The sequence below is a fragment of the Bufo bufo genome, chromosome 6, assembly GCF_905171765.1.
Source record: "Bufo bufo chromosome 6, aBufBuf1.1, whole genome shotgun sequence".
NCBI lineage: Eukaryota > Metazoa > Chordata > Amphibia > Anura > Bufonidae > Bufo > Bufo bufo.
In genome coordinates, this window is record NC_053394.1 from 36,831,876 (window position 1) to 36,851,961 (window position 20,086).

Here is a 20,086-nt window from a genome sequence, read left to right on the forward strand (position 1 = left end):
ACTTAGCTGTCTGTGGTCTGTCTCTTACTTTAATCCTAGGAACTTCTTCCTGGCTTCAAGCTCTCTTAGCTTGGGGTTAAGGCAATGCAAGCCCAGGAGGGGACAAGCAACCATGTACACCTACTATGGAAGGAGGGCAATGCTACCGGGAATATATGATCCAGTGGTAGTACCAATACTCTGCTTAGGAAGGAGGGCAATGGTACAGGACCTACAGTATCCAGTGATATTTCTAGTACTCCATCTATAAAAGGAGAATAATGTGACAGGCTGTACAGTATCCAATGGTGAAGTAAATACTCCGCCTATGATAAGAGGCCTTGCTACCGGATGTATAGGGTCCCATGTGCAAAAACCCTGCCTATGAAAAAAAAAACAATGATACAGAATGGATAGGATGCAGTGGTAGTGCAAAGACTCCGCCTAAGAAAAGAGGGTAATGCTACAGGCTGTACAGTATCCAGTGGTAATGCAAGTACTCCATCTAAGAAAGGAGGGTAATACTACAAGCTGTACAGTATCCAGTGGAAGTGGATTTACTCCGCCTATGGAAGGGGGTAATGCTAGGGGTTATACAGTATCCTAGTCGTAAGTAGCTAGCAGTAGCATGCTGCCTATCTATTGCGCCACTGGCTCCGCTGTAGCTGTAGAGAGGACACCGTGTAAGTCTGAACGTGGGGCACTACAAGCACTAAGATAACAAGCTGGTCACACACTACTATAAGGCGATGGAAACGAAGCCCAAAATAGGAGCGGAGCTCCAAGGGTTAATAATAATAGCTGTGGGAATTACATACAGCCCGATCCCATCAACCCTTTTAAGAGTAATAGGTAATTATTTTTCTCCCAGTCACAGAAGCACTGAGGCAAGGAAGGGGTTAGGTAGGTTGGGGGCGGAGCTCAGTGGGCCAAGGAGGCCTGTGAGCGCTGGAGTAACGGCCTGGAGGAAGGTGAGGGGCTGGTGACCGAGGGACTGAGAGGGCAAGGTTTTAAGGGGAAAAAAAAGGGGACCCAGCAGAAGGTTAACCCCTAGAACCCAGTAGAGAGAGGAAGGTTAACCCGGGGTCCAGCAGGGAAAGGTAGGTAATACTTACCTAGACGGTTTCTGTCCACCCCGATTCCAGCAGTGTCGCCTTTCTCAGTTTGTTGCCCCTTGGGGAGGGTGGCTACACTGGTAACAGGGGGGACTTCTGGAAATAGCAGATAAGGTGACACTGTAGCTTTTGGGTTACAGAGGATTTGAGATCCACTGTTCCTCCTTGTCTTCCAGAGGTGGGGAACGATCAGCGGGCTTGAGGACCCACTGGTCTCCCCCCTCAAGTGTGAGGGAAACAGGTGGTTGGACGCCGCCTGTAGTCCGATCAGAAAAAGAAAAAATCTTTGGCAGACCCGCAGGAAAACATGTCTGCCTCTTACGGACACTAAGCTAAAACTGATTAGCTTAGTGTCTGCAGGAGGGGTATAGCTGAGAGAAGGAGCTAACACTTTTTTTGTTTAGTGTCGCCTCCTACTGGCAACCGCTATTCGAATGGTCTTCTGTGTCCCCCAATGACACGAGTGTCTCTTTAAAAGGTTTATCCAAGACTACATATATATATATTTTTTTTTAACAGGCCTCTTCAGATTTACTGGACCTGCAGTGGGGTTCATAGTTACCTGATCCCCGCCACTGGATTCTGGCTGCATCGCTCCACTGCCACCTCATCAAGTTCCGGATCTCTGGGAATCAACATCCTGTTGATGGGCATCATGTGACTGCTGCAGCCAATCACTGGCCGCAGCAAAGACCTGTCACCTATGTGATACATCATTGGGTCACTTGCCACACAGTTGACAGGTCACCGCCCATCTACAGCATATTGATTCCCAGAGACCTCAGACCTTCGGATGTGGCAGTGGAGCGATGCAGCCGGAATCCAGTGGCAGGCACCAGGTAAGTATGAACCCCGCCACGGGTCCAGCCACTCTGAAGATGTCTGTTAAAAAAATAAAGTTTAGTCTTGGATAACCCCTTTAAAGTAGTCTTCCTTACTCTGCTTCTCTAGCTGACTTTGATATCCAGGCATGGGGTGTACACTTTAGGTAATGCGATGCAACTACAGGGCTTTTCCCTCTAATTGGCAGACAAAAACTCTGCTCCTTTTTTGAACAGGTTGCTGTACTTGCAGTACATGTCCACAGAATCCACCTTGGGATGTGGGTATTTCTGATAGTGGGCCAAACTGTTATTTGGTATGCTCAGGCATCGCGCTCCTGAATATGGACGCTATACAGTTCTTAGACAGGTTATCTCTACTGGGCTTTCTCTACACCTCTGTTACATCTGGCCTGCTTGTGTAGTCTTTGTCTCTGGCCCAGCTGTGGATGGATTTGGGTCCAGGCTGGGTCATGAGTCAGAAACATGTGCTCCTCTCACTATAGAGCCTAAGGGTGCATTTAACACAACTGCGTATCCGCAAAAAATGCAGATGACTCCTGTGTTGCATCTGGGTTTTTATCTTTTTTTTTGCGCATCCATTGTAACCATGCCTGTTCTGGTCTGCAGGAAAAGAATAGGACATGTTCTATCTTTTTTACACGCCATACGAATGTGAACAAAATCCAGTAAACACATATAATACACAGAAATACATTATTTTGCACTTTGCGGAGTACCGTGACTCTTGAGCGGGACACTGCAGGGGCACCATGGCTGTCTCTGCTATGAGACTCTGTGGCTGCCACTAGTTGTGGGCACTCTGTTGGTCACTATTATGTGGGCATAATGGCTGTTAATGTTATTGGGACTCTGTGGCTGTCGCTGTTAAAGGAGTTGTCTAGCATAGGAAAAGCACAGCTGCTTTCTTCCAAAGTCAGCGCCACACCTGTCTACAGATTGCACTGGGTATTGCACCACTCACTTCAGTTTAGCTCTGCTGCAGTACCAGACACAACCTATGGACAGGTGTGGTGCTCTTAGTAAGCCTTGTTTTTCTTATCCTGGACAAACCCTTTAAGAGGGGAACAGTGACTCTGTGGTATAGGAGCACCATGGCTGTTAGTGTTATGGGGGAACTGTGGCTGCTACTGTTATGGAAGCACTTTGTGGGGTACTGTGGCTTTCACCTTTATGGGGGAAACATGACTGGTACTGTTGGGGGCACTATAGTTTTTTGTCCAAGGGCAATAGTTTGAGGATACGATCTATACCTTTAAGGGGCAGGACATACATCTGAAAGTAGGCGATAATGACCTAGAGGGAGGGCGAGTCCTGCGCCTGTTCTTACATGGAGGAGGGGACCACTATTCTGTTCTATGGCTGCCTCTATGGCACATACACATAAAGTCCAATCTACTCTTGTGTTCTGCAGATGAAAAACATGAAAAACAAAGATAAACGGCTGAAAATAATGAATGAAATTCTGAACGGCATAAAGGTGAGGGTTGTTATTACTCGGCTTGTGATGTATTTAGCTGCTTTATGAATGTTCGCCGCCATATTTCCTCTACGTCATGTGTTTTGTTCTAGATCTTGAAGTTGTACGCCTGGGAGCCTTCATTTGAGAAACAGGTGCAGGAAATTCGTGAGAAGGAGCTGAAGGACATGTTACGCTTCGCCTATCTATTCTCAGTCTCCATGTTCATATTCACCTGTGCCCCGTTTTTGGTAAGAATCAGTTAATACCCTGTCACATATCTTATGTTATAGTCACATAGGGCCCCATTTATCAGAACTGTCTAATAGGAAAACTCATTTCTTAAAGTGTTCTGAAAAAAGTCAAAAGTGAGCCCTGATTGGTTGCTATTGGCAACTAAGACAGTCTTCCTATTAGACAGTTCTAAATGAGGCTCATAATCTTTTCTTTTATTGTCGGTAACTTGAGAAATAAAATGTTATCCGACAGGTTGCTATAGACAACTGTGCCATTTCCCACATAGGCCTCTTTGAAGTTACAGGCTTGTCTCCCATAGCAACCAATCACAGTACAGCTTTTATTTTACCAGGGCAGTTTAAGAAATGAAAGCTGATCTTTGATTGGTTGCTGTGCACAACAAAGACAGTCTTCATTTTACACCGTTTTTAGAAATCTGCCTAAACTACTATGATACTGTTTCTCATTTTTGCAGGTGTCGGTGGCCAGTTTTGCTGTTTACGTCGTGGTTGATCCAAAAAATATACTGAATGCAGAGAGAGCCTTTACATCCATCTCCCTGTTTAACATCCTCCGCTTCCCCCTCTCCATGTTGCCTATGCTTATATCTACCATGGTGCAGGTAAGTAAAAGAGCTTCTATATACATCTATCGTTATAGGTTTTATTCACACAAATTTTATGTACATATGTGTGGACGCAGGCTGCACACGGACCCATCGTGGTGCCATCCATACCTCCTTCCGAGGATCCTTGCGTAGAAATTCAGGGCGTGCACTATTCTGCTCCATTTCTCATGGCCCTGGAGACCATTAGGTGTCGGGTCTGTGTCCCAGATTTGTAACAACCCAAAGTGGTGTTACCACTTCTGCACCTGGCTACTGTCTTTGTTGGTCTAACCTCATGTCATCTTATGCATTTATTCCAGGTCCTCCACACTGTGCATTCCTAATGTTATGTAACGGTTTATAACGTAATGTGCTTGGTTCACCAGCAGGTGGCAGCTACACGGCAGAGCTATACTTAGATAAAGTGGAACTTTCCATTCCATTTTAACCCCCCTCTGTAGTGAGGGTGGGCTAGCCCTACTTCCTGCAGGAAGGGTGGGGCAGAAGTTCTAGTTAGTCTAGCTTACCTCCTGCTTGGGGAAAGCTGTGCAGGGGTACGTCTCTGCTGGACGTGCCCACGCCAGCCAGAGCACCCTAAGCTCTGCTGGCCATGGAGGCCAAAGCTTGAAGCCTCAGGAGCCAGGAGGAAAGTTCCCTGTCATAACCTAGAGTCAGACTACAAAGTGAAGTGCAGCATACAGAAGAAGCTGAGTTATAGAGCCAGCCTGTCAGTACAGCACAGTCAGAGAGAAAAAGATATAGCACAGTTTAGTTTACCAGCCATGTCCAGGTAGGAGCACCGTGACATGGATAAAGAGACATTTTAGGCCGCACTATACCACTCTGCATTTCCTACACCTGGGACGCGCGTGTTATATAGAGGGCCCTAGGGGGAGGCACCCGTTGCACATTGACATAGAGACCTATTGTCGTATTGAAAATGCACCTATGTGTTGCGGCTGCAACATGGATGCCAGATGTGCAGAATACACGCATGACCAGGGTGGGGAAGACCGTAAAAGTTATGTCTGGATCCTCTGCACAACTTGTCTTTACTGAGGGGCTAGGGGCACTTCCTGGGCAGGGGCTCTTGGGCACTGCTGAAATGGTCATTTTTTAACTTTACTAAGAACGTAACTATAGTTGTACTGTGTGTAACCACTGTGTATATAACAGTCTTCTAATGACTATTTCTAATTTCCAGACAAACGTATCCTCTGCCCGCCTGGAGAAATACTTGGGAGGGGATGACTTGGATAACTCTGCCATAAGCAATGATCCCACTGTTGGTAAGAACTAAACATCAAAGTCTCATCCATATTCATACATTTGGAGCATAAAGTGGTAGCCCAGTGGTTGCAAATCCTGATTTATCAAGAACAATGTGTTCTACTCCGGTCTTTATATGCCCTTCACCGCCAAAGGATGCATTCATGACAACGTGCAGTCCGTGTGCCTGATTGAAATCTATGCCAGCTCGTAGCTGACGTAGATTTCAGTCATCGTTTGTCAGTTTCCAACATAAATGATAATAAATATGCTGAGGCTGATGGCCCCACCCATTTACTGCCTTCGCCATGCCTCCTTCTTGGAAACTGACGAGGGCAGCATAAAAACTCTAAATTTAGTCGCAGACCCCAAGTTTGCGACTGTTTTATGACAAAAAAAAAAAAACGGGAGTAAGGGGGAAATTAATCTCCTCTTCCTAAATTCCCACTACATTGGTCTTATGAATTGCCAGAAGATGTGACTACTATAGTCCAGTATTTATTTTGCAGCAGGGTTGTACATAGAAATCATAGAGCCCAATAGTGAAACGAGCTTGAAGGGGTTGGCCCAAGAACAACATTTATGAGGCTCCATGGGAAAAGAATATGCAAAGAGATATCTCCCAAGGAAAGAAAACCATCTTGCTAGCGCCACCTTGTGGAAGTGGCTTTCTAGGAGTCAAATTCCGGCTTGGTGTGATGCCTTGATTGCAGCTTAGATGGCCTCCTGGGTCTCCTTAAAGAGACCAGCTATGTATAGAGATTTACTGGAAGTTTGTTCAAAAGTTGGATTTTGACTCATATTGAGCCATTTCCACAAGAGATGGTTCTCTTCCTTGGGAAATACCTCTTTGCAGATTCTTTTCCCATGGAGCATTGCCAATAACTTCCATGCCATAGAGCACTACCAGTAAGTTTTCATACATAGCTGGTCTCCTTAAGGAGAACCAGCACTCTGCCTAATACACAAGTTAAAAAAAAATTGTAAATTTAGAAATATCAACAGGGTGCTTTTACTAAGTTTTGCTATGGGGCCCTGTGATATCTGATGTGCCCCAGAGCTCACTTTACCCTCGTTTGTATGTTGAAAAAAGTGGCGCAGATACTTCTGAATACCATATTTTTTTATGTATTTATGGAATAGAACTGGCTTCTTAACTAAATTGATAAATCTACTCCATACAGCTCCAAACCCCCTGCTTTACTTTGTATGGTACATACTAAGACTCTGGTGGCCTGCAGCCACCTCTAGGGGGAGCTCTCTGCATGTATTTGTACAGCTACTAGTGAACTTAGAGGAAGCTGTAAAAATCTCTATGCTTTGACTCCCCTGAGTGGCAGCTGCAGGAAAATAATGTGACCCTGTGTCGGGAACTAGGAGAAGCTCAGCTTTCTGCCCCCCTCGAACCACAAGCCACATAGCAATTGCATCTATTGTAGGTACAACAGTTTTCCAGTCTAAGACTTTCTAGGTTTTATAGTGTTTTGGTTCATGATGTGAGACGTACCTTATCATTCACAGATGCTGCTATCCAGTTTTCTGATGCCTCTTTTACCTGGGAGCCGGGCACATCTCCAGCAGTGAAGAAGTAAGGCGATATTGCATGTTGCCCTGATGTGTATTGCAGCAGAAGCAAAATAATGGAGGCACTTTTATGTTGCCACAAACCAAAATAATAATAGTAGTAGTAGCACAATAATACAGCACGTGGTACCAAGATAAGAACCCAAGGTAGTAAGATAGTGACACCTATCGCCTGTATTTCTACATTCATCTACTGATTGCTCTATGTTGGTGGACACCAGGTTCTTGACATCTAAGTGTAGTTGTTCTGCCTCTCCAGTCTAAGCATTGAAAGTGTGATCTCTGTAACTTACAGTTCTGCTGAGATAGCGGTAACCAACAATCTTAGGTGAATTGGCTGACAGTGACTCAATCCAAAGGACACCTTGTAGATCGTGAAGAAGTTTATTCCAAACTGTGCAGATCATACACCGATGAACAAATGGATAGGTCAAAAAATCATGCTGTGAGCAGCTAACAGAGCAAGTAGCTGAGATGAGGGGTGAAGCCAGAATGAAGAAGAGGGGAGGAGACAAGAGAGAGAGCAGAAGCTAGGGGAAGAGAGAAGGGACACACATAATGAAAAGGCAAACCATGCATGTGTAACATGATACTCCCCGTCGAAATCTATGATCTCTAATAACATTTATAACAATAATAACCTTGTTCAAGTCCATGAAATATAGATGTTTTTCTACTGGAACACCTGCAACAAAAGTACAAAAGGAACATAAACAAGAAAACATTACTTCAATACTTGTAGAAAAGCTCTTGAAGTGTGGAACGGTAGGAAGTAGATAGTTTCTTGAGTCCATCTTCAGAGGGGAAGGCAGCAACAGCACCAGTGCTTCTTACTTCCCTTTAATAGGTTGCCTTGAAGGTCTGTCTTCAGCGGGGAAGGCAGCAACAGCACCAGTCCTTCTTACCTCCCTTTGTATCAACCTGGTGTGAGGAGTTCTTTACAAATGTGCCACTTACGACACTCTTGATTTGTGTCATCCTTGTTTGCGAATGGATGAGCAATGTGAATAAGACGTGCAGTCGCTCCTACAGCCGAAGACCACTTAGAAAACCGCTCAAATCGACCAGATTTCAGTTTTACCCTTGCTTCCACAGAGGTGTTAAGTGTAACTGCAATGGTCTTGATTTCCTTATCAGAGTCCGGCTGGACAAGTTCAAAGATAGACTCGACAGGCCTTGAGAAGAATTCTTCATTCAAGAGTACTGGTGGGGATATCAATGATATATCCAGAAATGTAGCAGCAGGCACTGCACGACTGCCTAAGTCGGCAGGGTTAAGGTCGGTGGGTACATAGTGCCATTGCTCTGGCGTGGAGAATTTCCTGATGCATTCCACTCGATTGCCGACATACACATGGAATTGTCTTGTTTGATTATGTATGTATCCTAGCACGATTTTGCTATCTGTGTAAAAGTCAAAGGATTCAATGTCAAGGTCTATAAGCTCAGCTCTATAAGCTCAGCAATTTCAACAGCTAACATGGCTTCACATAGTTCAAGCCTTGGGATGGTATGTGCAGGCTTTGGAGTTGGCTTGGTTTTGCCCATGACGAATCCTACTCCTAATTCCACCGTTAGAGTGTACAGCTCGGAGATGAGCTACAGCAGCTATGGCTTCCATGGATGCATCCGAAAAGACATGGATCTCTAGTCTGGTGGCATTCTTCAAGGACGCAGGAGTGTAAGAGTGTGGTATCTTAAACTGTTCCAATGCCTGGAGGGACTGCTTCCAGGATTCCCACCTTTGTTGTTTCTCCTTGGGTAAAGGGGTATGCCAGTCAGTGTTCTCTGTAGTGAGTTGTCTGAGTAATATCTTACCCTGAAGGGTGCTATGAATCCCAAAGGGTCGTAGATACTGTTCACTGCAGACAGTACTCCTCTTTTTGTGAAGGGCTTGTCGCAAGCTGATGTTTGAAATGTGAACATGTGTTGCTTAACATCCCACAGCAATCCAAGGCTGCGTTGTGTTAGGGAAAGGTCAGACTCTGGTTGGAATTCCTTGGCACTGACAGCATGATCATCGGAAGGAAAAGCTTCCATTACCTTATTGCTGTTGGAGATGATTTTGTGTAGTCTGAGGTTGGCAGTGGCGAGCATGTTCTGGGTTCTGGTGAGAAGGTCAATGGCCTCTTCTTCCATAGGTAGGGACTTAAGACCGTCATCCACGTAGAAGTTCCTTTCCACAAACTGACGTGCATCCGTCCCGAACTCCTGTTCGCCTTCTTGGGCAGTTTTTCCCAGTCCATAAATGGCAACTGTGGGGGAAGGGCTATTGCCGAACACGTGAACTTTCATCCGATAGTCTATGACCTCGTTGTTGACATCATTATTGCGATACCATCGGAACCTGACGAAGTTTCTGTTATCTTCATGGACGATGAAACAATGAAACATTTGTTGAATGTCGGCCATAATGGCAATTGGCTCTTGTCTAAAGTGAAGTAGGACTCCCAAGAGGTTGTTGTTCAGATTGGGTCCAGAGAGAGGATTGTCATTGAGAGAAACGCCTTCATAGCGAGTGCTTGAGTCAAAGATCACTCTAATCTGGTCAGGCTTACGAGGATGATAGACACCAAAACACGGTAGGTACCAGCATTCTTCTCCTTGTATAACAAGGGGTGCAGGTTCAGCATGATCTCTCTCAAAAACCTTCTGCATAAAGTCGACAAAATGTTTCTTCATCTCCGGTTTCCGGTTCAGGTTGTGCTCTAAAGAGATGAACCGTGAATCTGCGTGTTGTCTATTATTTGGAATTCTCTTCCTTGGAGTGCGGAATGGTAGCGGCGCCACCCAGCTGTTAGAATCATCTTGATAGAACTCTTTATTCATGGTTCTCAAGAATTCCTTGTCTTCCATTGTGGCTGCTAACTCATTGTCTTTTGTGGTTACTTCACTGTGTTACCAATGTTGTCATCCCAAAAGATAAATGCTTTCCTATCATCGAGTATGATGTGCTCTGGCGTACATTTGACACACAGTCTTTCTTTCACACTATAGTGATGTTGTTGTCTTGGAAAGCAAGTAGTGCGTCCATTGGGCAGGACATGAGTTTTAAAGGAAGAAACCGAGAGAGGTTTCCTGGCGTTGCTACGACAGACGTTGCCAATAATGACCCAGCCTAGATCCAGATGCTGGGCGTAAGATGCATCATGTGGGCCGTTGATTTGATGGCGCACCTTGTGCACCCTTAGGATGTCTCTCCCGAGTAGCAACAGGATATCAGCATTCTCATCAAAGGCTGGTATTTGATCAGCTATGTCTTTCAAGTGAGTATGGTGCAAGGCAGCTTTAGGAGTGGGAATCTCATTATGGTTAGTTGGGATCTGATTGCACTCAATGATAGTAGGCTAGGGTATTTCCAAGTTGCCGTTGAGAGGAGTGACTACAAGGTCACTGGCTCTTCTACCCCAGACTTCTGTAATCCCTGCACAAGTACCTAGGGTATAAGAGCACTTCCTGTTATGCCTAAGAGATCAAAGAACCTTGTACTTGCGAGAGATTGGTTACTCTGGTCATCAAGAATGGTATACAGTTTTACGGCCCTTTCGGGTTTGCCCTTTGCGTATACGCGAACCAAGCATATCTTAGCGCAGGATTTTACCCACAAAGTCCTTCCCCACAGACTTCAGTGCATGTTGAGAACACTGGGGTGGAGGTTGCTGTTTGTTCAGCGTGCTCCCCGCCAAGCTTTGCCCTGGGGGGAATGTCAGTGGATGGAGTAGTGCTGTCGGTACAGATGAAGGGCTTGAACGTGGTTGTCACTACCGCATTCTATGCACTTAATGATGGCCTTACAGTCTTTTGCCAGGTGTTCTGTGGAAGAACAGCATCTGAAACAAATTCCAAATTCCTTTAAAAGTTCCTTGCGTTCCTGTAGAGGTTTCTTTTTGAAGCCGATGCACTTCTTAAGTGGGTGTGGCTTGTTATGTATGGGACATTGGCGATTTGGATGCTCAAGTTTCTTGTTTTGTCCAGTCTTCGGAAGAACCGTAGCAGGTGCAGGTTGAACATCAGTCCTTTTCACTGACACTGGACCCCTGCAGTCTCTGTGCGTTATGCGTGTGTTTGCAAGTCCTGGAGAAGGTGGACTAAGAGGGTTACAGTCACCGTATGAAGAAACTTGGGTCATTCTTAGAGTCCGCAATTTCCTTTATGAAGGTACAGAAGTAGGAAAAGGGAGGAAAGGCTACTCCATACCTTTCCTTGTAAGTAGATCCTTGACTAACCCATTTTTCTTGGATACCATATGGTAGCTTAAGGACAATAGGGTTGATGCCACAAGGGGTGTCAAGGTAACTAAGACCGGGTAGTTGGGTGTCAGCCTTAGCTAGTTGAAGCTCTAGTAGCTCTTTAGCTGTCATCCTTGAGAAGCCTTGCAACCTTTTGAGTAAGGCATCTTCGATGGCCTCAGAGCTGCCAAAGCTATGATCAAGTCTGTCCCAAGCAGCGTCGAGACCTGCAGCAGGATTGGAAATGTAAACGGTTTTAAGTCTCTTGATACGTTCAGCTGACTGAGGACCTAGCCACCTGATGAGTAGATCCAATTCTTCTGCAACAGTGATATCTAATTCGCTGATTGTTGCTTTAAAGGAGAATTTCCAGCCTCAGTAATTTTCAGGTTTGTCATCAAACATGGTGAGGCCCGTCCTAGTGAGTTCTCTGCGAAGGATGTACTTGGCAAACTGCGACATGTCTGTGTTTTCAGACTTTGGGTATACAATTGCAGGCAGAACAAAGTTAGTTGCAGTAGCTTGTACATTGACGTTGAGTGACTTGGGAACATAAGATGGTGCTGAGGAGTTTAACACTGGAGCTGGTGTACGGTCCAAAGGTGTGTTGGTTTGTAGCCGCATAATAGTGGATTGGTTAGAGGGTGGCAGGTTAGTGCAATAGTGTGGTAGGTCATTTCTATTCGTACCCATTTCTGCCACTTGAGAATGCGTAATAGATGTAGAGACAACACCTTGGTTGAGTTCTTTGGCTGCTATGACAGAGTGATGGAGTTTTGATGAGGTCTGTGATGACACTGATGCATGAGATATAAAAAAGTGACGGCTACTGACACTTCTTTCATTGTCACTTACAGCCTGCTCTAAGACTCTTAGTCTTGCCATGTCTTTGGCGTGCTCACATTGTTTTTCTAAGACTTCTATTTCTGCTTTCTTCCGTGCAGCCTCAGCTTCCATTTCTGCTTTCTTCTGTGCAGCATCAGCTTCTCTCTGTGCAGCCTCAGCTTCCATTCTTGCTTTCTCTTGGGCGAAAACTGCCTGGATTTTAGAAGCTTCTGCATCAGCGCGGGCTTTGATGAGACGTTGGCTGAGAGTAGAAGATGTTGATCTTAAAGGGATTCTGTCACCTGCTTTTACCATTTTAAGCTGGCACCATGGCTATGTTGACTAAAGTACCTTATTTCCAGCAGTCTTCTTTTTAATTATTTCCGTTTTGTAGTTTTGATATAAAAACGATTTTTCTGTTATGCTAATTAGGGTCCAAGGTGCCCAGAGGGGCGTTTTTTTCACTCTCCGGAGCCCAGTGACGCCCCCCTGCAATGCCCAAGAACGCCTCCTGATCATCAAATAACCTCCCACAGCCCCCTCCCACGTCATAGTCTACCTTATAGAAATGCCCTGTCCTTCTTCCTGTCTGCGGCCAGAAAACTCGCATGCGCCGAGCCCAGTGATGTGACCTGAGCGCTGTTGCCCTCAGGACGTTGATGATCGCGCAGGTGCAGGCCGCTGGCAGTACTACTAGCATAACAGAAAAATCGCTTTTATATCAAAACTACAAAACGAAAATAAGTAAAAAGAAGACTGCTGGAAATAAGGTACTTTAGTCAACATAGCGATGGTGCCAGCCTAAAATGGTAAAAGCAGGTGACAGAATCCCTTTAAGGATTTGGAAGATCGTGTGGAGCGCTTAGAAGTTGTGGAGAGATGGGATCTAGATTCATGGAGATGTGCGATTTTTACATCTGTTTTTGTCCTTGTTTGTATTACTAGATCGTCTCTTTTAAGATTGAGCTCATTCAATTCCTGTAATTCTTTCAAGGAATTTTCTATGTTGTACTGCTTTAAGAGATCAGCATATTTAGCAGTCTTTGGTAGTTCTTATAGGCAGCATTCAACTGCTTAACAGCGCCCTCTAGGTGTAATACCTTATGAGTTGGTTGAGACAGAGCTGACATGCATTCAATAGTTTTAGACCAGGGGTGTCAAACTCAAATTCATCGGGGCCGCATCAGCAGTTTGGTCACCCTCAAAGGGCCGGAAAACTTAGTTACTTGGCTTGGCCCTTGGGGATCTCGGACGCCACTTCCACACTTTGGCCGGGGGCTCGGTGGAGCTGATGAGGTGTTTTATCCTAATGAGAAAGATTTCATAATAAGTATTTGGAGAAGGTGCAGAGGGATAGCAGAGCAGGGAGAGGCTGGTGCTGCTACTAGGGGGTCATACCATGGGGGAGTAATAAAGCCCACCATAATGCCCCCCCCCTTGCCAGTAATAGCAGCCCCCAGTAATAACAGCCCCCGGTAATAAGAGCCCCTCTGTGCCAGTAATAACAGCCCCCAGTAATAAGAGCCCCTCTGTGTCAGTAATAACAGCCCCCAGTAATAACAGCCCCTCTGTGCCAGTAATAACAGCCCCCAGTAATAAGAGCCCCTCTGTGCCAGTAATAACAGCCCCCAGTAATAAGAGCCCCTCTGTGCCAGTAATAACAGCCCCCAGTAATAACAGCCCCTCTGTGCCAGTAATAACAGCCCCCAGTAATAACAGCCCCCAGTAATAACAGCCCCTCTGTGCCAGTAATAACAGCCCCCAGTAATAAGAGCCCCTCTGTGTCAGTAATAACAGCCCCTCTGTGCTAGTAATAACAGCCCCCAGTAATAAGAGCCCCTCTGTGCCAGTAATAACAGCCCCCAGTAATAAGAGCCCCTCTGTGCCAGTAATAACAGCCCCCAGTAATAAGAGCCCCTCTGTGCCAGTAATAACAGCCCCCAGTAATAACAGCCCCTCTGTGCCAGTAATAACAGCCCCCAGTAATAACAGCCCCTCTGTGCCAGTAATAACAGCCCCCAGTAATAACAGCCCCTCTGTGCCAGTAATAACAGCCCCCAGTAATAAGAGCCCCTCTGTGTCAGTAATAACAGCCCCTCTGTGCCAGTAATAACAGCCCCCGCCAGTAATAACAGCCCCCCCTTTGCCAGTAATAACAGCCCCCCCTTTGCCAGTAATAACAGCCCCCCCTTTACCAGTAATAACAGCCCCAGCCAGTAAAAGTATTGTACATAATAAAAATAATAAAAAAAAACACATACTTACCTCCATGTCAGTGATGCGATGCAGGCCTCTTCTGGCCTGTGTCCCACGCTGTATGGCTCAGGCAGCGCGATGATGTCATCGCGCCGCCTGCGCCGGCCTCTGATAGGCTGCAGGCACTAGGCCAGCAGCCTATCAGAGGAAGGGAAAGGGACACGCCTCTCCCTCCCCTACCGCAGCACAGGCAGGCATCTGTATCGCTGTCCAGAGGACGGCGATACAGATGACTGGAGATAAGCGCTTCCACAATGGAAGCGCTCATCTCCCTGTGCCCAGCCGCCGCCGCCAGCTCGCTCGCTGCGCGGGCCACATGACGAGGTCTGGCGGGCTGGATTCGGCCCGTGGGCCTTGTGTTTGACACCCGTGTTTTAGACCATGAGTGGCTGATGTTCTGCAGCAGTTCTTCTTTGTCAGTCTCATAGTTCTCTTGGACTTTCCAGGTTGGCTTCACTAAACGTTTTTGTTTTATGTGGCCTTGAGGATCTGACTCCTGATCTGTTGGAAGTTCAGGTTCTTTCTGTGTATTAGGTTCCTCAGATTGTACATTGCCTTGCTGGTGCATTGTGAGGGCAAGCAGAGGGTTAAATCACAAGGTATGTGTTTGCATAGAAATGTATCAATCTTCTGGCTCTGGGAGAGGGTTTCCTAGGCAACCAGTGGGAGGGGGAGTCAGAGAGAAGTTTAGCAATGGCTGCTGCAAAGTTAGTTTTGATTGCATACAGAGCTTAGGGCTCTTTCACACTTGCGTTGTCCGGATCCGTCGTGTACTCCATTTGCCGGAATTACACGCCGGATCCGGAAAAACGCGTAAGAACGCATCATTTTTTCTTTCCGGGTGCGTCTTTCTGGCTTTTTGGGTAAGAGACTGATCCGGAAATCCTGAAGCCAACATCAACGTTTTTTTCCTACTTCCTGGCGCAGACGCAACTTCCGGATCCGTTGTTGCGTCGTAACAACTGAAGATGTTAGGACGAATCCGGAATAATACATTTCAATGGGCTATTATTCCGGATCCGTCGATGCCGCAAGTGTTCAGGATTTTTGACCGGAGCAAAAAGCGCAGCATGCTGGGGTATTTTCTCCAGCCAAAAAACTTTCCAGTCCTGAACTGAAGACATCCTGATGCATCCTGAACTGATTTCTCTCCATTCAGAATGCATGGGGATAATCCTGATCAGGATTTTTCCGGCATAGAGCCCCGACGACGGAACTCTATGCCGGAAAACAAAAGCGCAAGTATGAAAGAGCCCGAAGACTTTCAGACAGAATGCATGTGACAATACAGACAGTCTAGGAGCTGATTAAATAACAGTTGCATGAACAGTTTCTTCAATAATCTGTGCAGAAAACTGATGAATCTTGTGCTGAGATTTACTTGCTGGTGGAGTATACAGGCTTGTACATATATTCTGCTATATTCCAGTGTCCATATACATCTCACTATACATGCATAGCTAGCAAGGGTCCCTTGAAAGTTATTTTGCAGATCTTGTAAGATCCCTTCACTGATATTTTGACTGTTCTGCCTCTCCAATCTAAGCATTGAAAGTGTGATCTCTGTAACTTACAGTTCTGCTGAGATAGCGGTAACCAACAATCTTAGGTGAATTGGCTGACAGTGACTCGATCCAAAGGACACCTTGTAGATCTTGAAGAAGTTTATTCCAAACTGTGCAGATCATACACTGATGAACAAATGGATAGGTCAAAAAATCATGCTGTGAGCAGCTAACAGAGCAAGTAGCTGAGATGAGGGGTGAAGCCAGAATGAAGAAGAGGGGAGGAGACAAGAGAGAGAGCAGAAGCTAGGGGAAGAGAGAAGGGACACACATAATGAAAAGGCAAACCATGCATGTGTAACATGATAGTAGTCCTATCAGCTGAGGTTTCAAGCTTTGTCAAGTGTACAGCTATTTTTTAAGGTGGACAGGTCCTTTATGAACTATCAATATCTCCTAGGTGGCCCACTGTAGTAGAAGTAGATGTTCCCCCTCTAGGCTTAGCATGGGTAAATTTAAGAATTTTGTACATGTCTACACCTCTGATGTTCATATGTGCTGTCTTCTTGCAGTGTCAACCTGAATATCAAGGAAGGTAACCTGGTTGCAGTAGTTGGTGGGGTTGGTTCTGGGAAATCGTCACTTGTTTCTTCGATGCTTGGAGAAATGGACCATGTCTATGGACACATCAACATAAAGGTATAACGTGAACACTGTATTCTGTGAGTTCCATCTCCTGTCTAAAATACTGCACATAGATATGTATAACATTATGGGTAATATAATGTCTTATTAGTAGTGCAACTTTCTGTTTCAGGGTTCTGTGGCCTATGTTCCTCAACAAGCCTGGATCCAGAACGCCACGCTGAGAGATAACATCTTGTTTGGGTCACCTCTAGATGAGGCGCGATATCAGCGGGTTCTAGAAGGCTGCGCCTTGCTTCCTGATTTGGAGATGCTGCCGGGAGGGGATATGTCTGAAATAGGAGAAAAGGTGATCCTGTTAGGAAAAAGTGTTTTGCTTTATTGTTTCTGCACTGTATGGGTGGTGGCATGCTTTTGGTACCATATAGCAATATTGCTTGGGTGCAGTGGCGTAGCGGGGGTTGCCAGCACCCGGGGCAAGCCAAAAATTGCGCCCCCCCCCAGCCTGTGGGCACACCCCTTTTAACAGATAATGTAGTAGATCATTTGCAGTCCTATGTAACCCCACAGATAACAGTGATAACTCTCCGTGTACAGATAATGTAGTAGATTCAACTGCAGTCCCATGTAACACCTCAGATAACACAGTGATAACTCTCTGAGTACGGATAATATAGTGGATGTCACCTGCAGTCCTATGTAACACCTCAGATAACACAGTGATAACTCTCTGAGTACGGATAATATAGTGGATGTCACCTGCAGTCCTATGTAACCCCTTAGATAACACAGTGATAACTCTCTGAGTACAGATAATGTAGTAGATGGGTGTGAGCCCCAAAATTCAGAACACGCACAGTGTGACCTGAAGTCTGGGGCCGGGATGCAGCAGGGTGGGCCATATTCTCAATCTGCTCCCCCAACCCTACCGTAAAACAGATATGTGGATGGACATTGTTATTACAGTAGAATACAGCACCATACCTGTTACATCCAGTGAAGTCTCCTGTGATGTAGACTTTCCTCAACGTCTTCATTCAGAGATAAGACCACCATGACACCTTCTTTCAGCCACTTCTCGTCTCTGCAGAGTTTCATAGATTTTTTTTTAGGTTCCTCACTTTACTATCATCCTCTCCTTCCTGGTGTCTCAACAACTCATCCTGCTGCCCCCCAATACTGTGCTAGAGCCAGACAGATAGTCCCCCATTCCCCGTAATATTATTCCCCCTGTATATTATAATGGCCCCCTCTGTATTATTAATATAATGGCCCCCTCTTTGTTAATGTATCGGCCCCCTCTTTATTATTAATGTAAATTGCCATTTGAGATTCTCAGTGAGGCCTGGCTGGGGCATGGGGCCTAATGAGGGCTATCAATGGATTAATACAAAGGATTATTACTGTGGGGGCCTAAGTGGAATCTGCTGCACATTTTCCCCACAAAAATTACCTCTCTGGGCAGCAAGCAATCGTTAAACTGAAGAAATACAACTACTGCTGCCCTCACTCCCTAACTGGTCTGAGTAGTGCAGCAGGCCAGGCGCTGTTTCGTTTATAAAATTGTGCCTCAGCTCAGTAGCTTAGGGTACTTTCACACTAGCGGCAGGACGGATCCGACAGGCTGTTCACCCTGTCGGATCCATACTGCCGCTATTTTGCCGTGCCGCCGCTCCGTCCCCATTGACTATAATGGGGACGGGGGCGGAGCTCCGGCGCACCACTAAAAAGTCGGACATGCAGTACTTTCAGTCCGGCGGCCTTTCGCCGTGCTGTGCCGGAGCTCCGCCCCGGTCCCCATTATAGTTAATGGGGACGGAGCGGCGGTCCGGCGAAATAGCGGCAGGACAGATCCGACAGGGTGAACAGCCTGTCGGATCTGTCCTACCGCTAGTGTGAAAATAGCCTTATAGGCTGAGCCTCAGAGGGACTTAAACTTGGTCAGTGACTGTCTGGACTCTGCAGAGATACTTGTCTGGACCTGAGACTGAGAGGAGGGCAGACCTGGCTGCAGCCCTGAAGCTTACAGGGACCCAGATCAAAACCTGATTCCAAAGCAGGACATAAAAGACCAAGAGGAAGCTGATGGCCAATCCATGAGAGCCAGTCCAAGCAGGACCGTGGCAGTCAGGCGGTGCTGGTGAAGGATGACCAGAGACAGTACTGCCTCTGGGATGCCACCTGCCCATCTCTGCTGTCCACTCCATATACCAGGGTAGGCCTGGTATATGGACAGCAGAGATGGGCAGAAACTGCAGATGGCATCCCAGAGAGGCATACTGTCTCTCTCAGTCAGTGTCCCTGGGCTGGTCATCCTTCACCAGCACCCTGACTGCCATGATGCCATCTACTTGGCAGCCTTGTCCTGGCTCTCATGGCACTGGCACAGTGGCACTTCACTAGTTCACTCATATATTACCCCTAACGCCTACCCTCAGCACATGCCAACATACACATTGTGACTGACTCACCTAATTCACTCAGGGTGGGACTGGGAATGACACTGACTGCAGTGTCATGTACTCTGTCAGGATCGCTTTCAGGCTGCCTGTCTGGACTCTGGATAAACTCTCTGGTAGTACTGAAGCAGGGACAGTGCGGCAGCCATCTTCTGCTTCTATCTTCTTGCTCTGGCTCCTGGCTCCGCACAGTCTTTCCTGCCTGGAAGGTGGGCGGAGCCTATCAGTGTGATCGTACTGCACTGCCATGCGCGCCCCGCCTCCTCACTCTGCTCTGCGGCGCTGTGTGAAAAAAAACCCACAGCGTCAGCGATTTAAGATTTTGTTGCAGCGGACAGCGCCCCCCTGCATTGTGGCGCCCGTGGCAACGCCCCCCCCCCCCCACGATACGCCCCTGCTTGGGTGTTTAGGCCACTGTTTTGTATTCCATATAGAATGATTATATAGGCCCTGTAGGGCAGTATTATTTCAGCATTGTATTTGACTGTTATTTAAACACTGAGCCGCTTTAGTTTTAGGCATGATATAGAGGTGGCATTTATACACTGTGTAGGCAGTGGCAAAACTTAAATGGAGGCAGACCACTCAACTGCTATAGGGGCCTGGGGGAAGGGAAGGGACCCGGTGCTGAACTCCTTCTCTTTCTAATGTGCAAGCACTGCTTTTTTAATGCAGCCACCACTAGGGACTCAGGGCAAACACATAATTACAGCTTCTATTTCAGTCAATTGTACCTGCATAACAGCTTTGTAGTAGATGGGAAGTAGAAATGAGTGAACTTTTAAAAAATACTGTGAAATTCGCACTCCTTTTTATACTGTCGTCAGCTGATTCCACAGATTTCTACAGAACCTGTTCTGTTACATGATATAAGTAGAGGTTCCCCCTGACATAGTGGAGAGCAGTAATCCATCAGAATTGCTAAGGCCAAAAAAAACAGGAGTGGATCCAAAACTGTGTTTTGTACCCACTCCTGCTTTTAGCTACCAAATCATGAGCCAATCCTGATGCGAAATAGGGCCCATGTCATACAGGCCTTATGGCTGCTCCAAAGACAGGATCCGTTGTGTGTCTC

At 46.3% G+C, this 20,086-nt stretch overlaps 1 protein-coding gene across 1 annotated transcript in view; it reads left to right on the top strand.

Moving 5' to 3' along the window:
* Positions 1-20,086, top strand: part of LOC121003103 (canalicular multispecific organic anion transporter 1-like) — a 150,110-nt gene that overhangs the window by 65,110 nt on the left and 64,914 nt on the right. Inside the window, exons 11-17 of the mRNA XM_040434681.1 lie at positions 3,351-3,416; positions 3,509-3,646; positions 4,108-4,254; positions 5,444-5,528; positions 7,030-7,096; positions 16,480-16,606; positions 16,725-16,901. Coding sequence (XP_040290615.1) covers positions 3,351-3,416; positions 3,509-3,646; positions 4,108-4,254; positions 5,444-5,528; positions 7,030-7,096; positions 16,480-16,606; positions 16,725-16,901 — 807 coding nt within the window. The remainder of the gene's footprint in view (positions 1-3,350; positions 3,417-3,508; positions 3,647-4,107; positions 4,255-5,443; positions 5,529-7,029; positions 7,097-16,479; positions 16,607-16,724; positions 16,902-20,086) is intronic.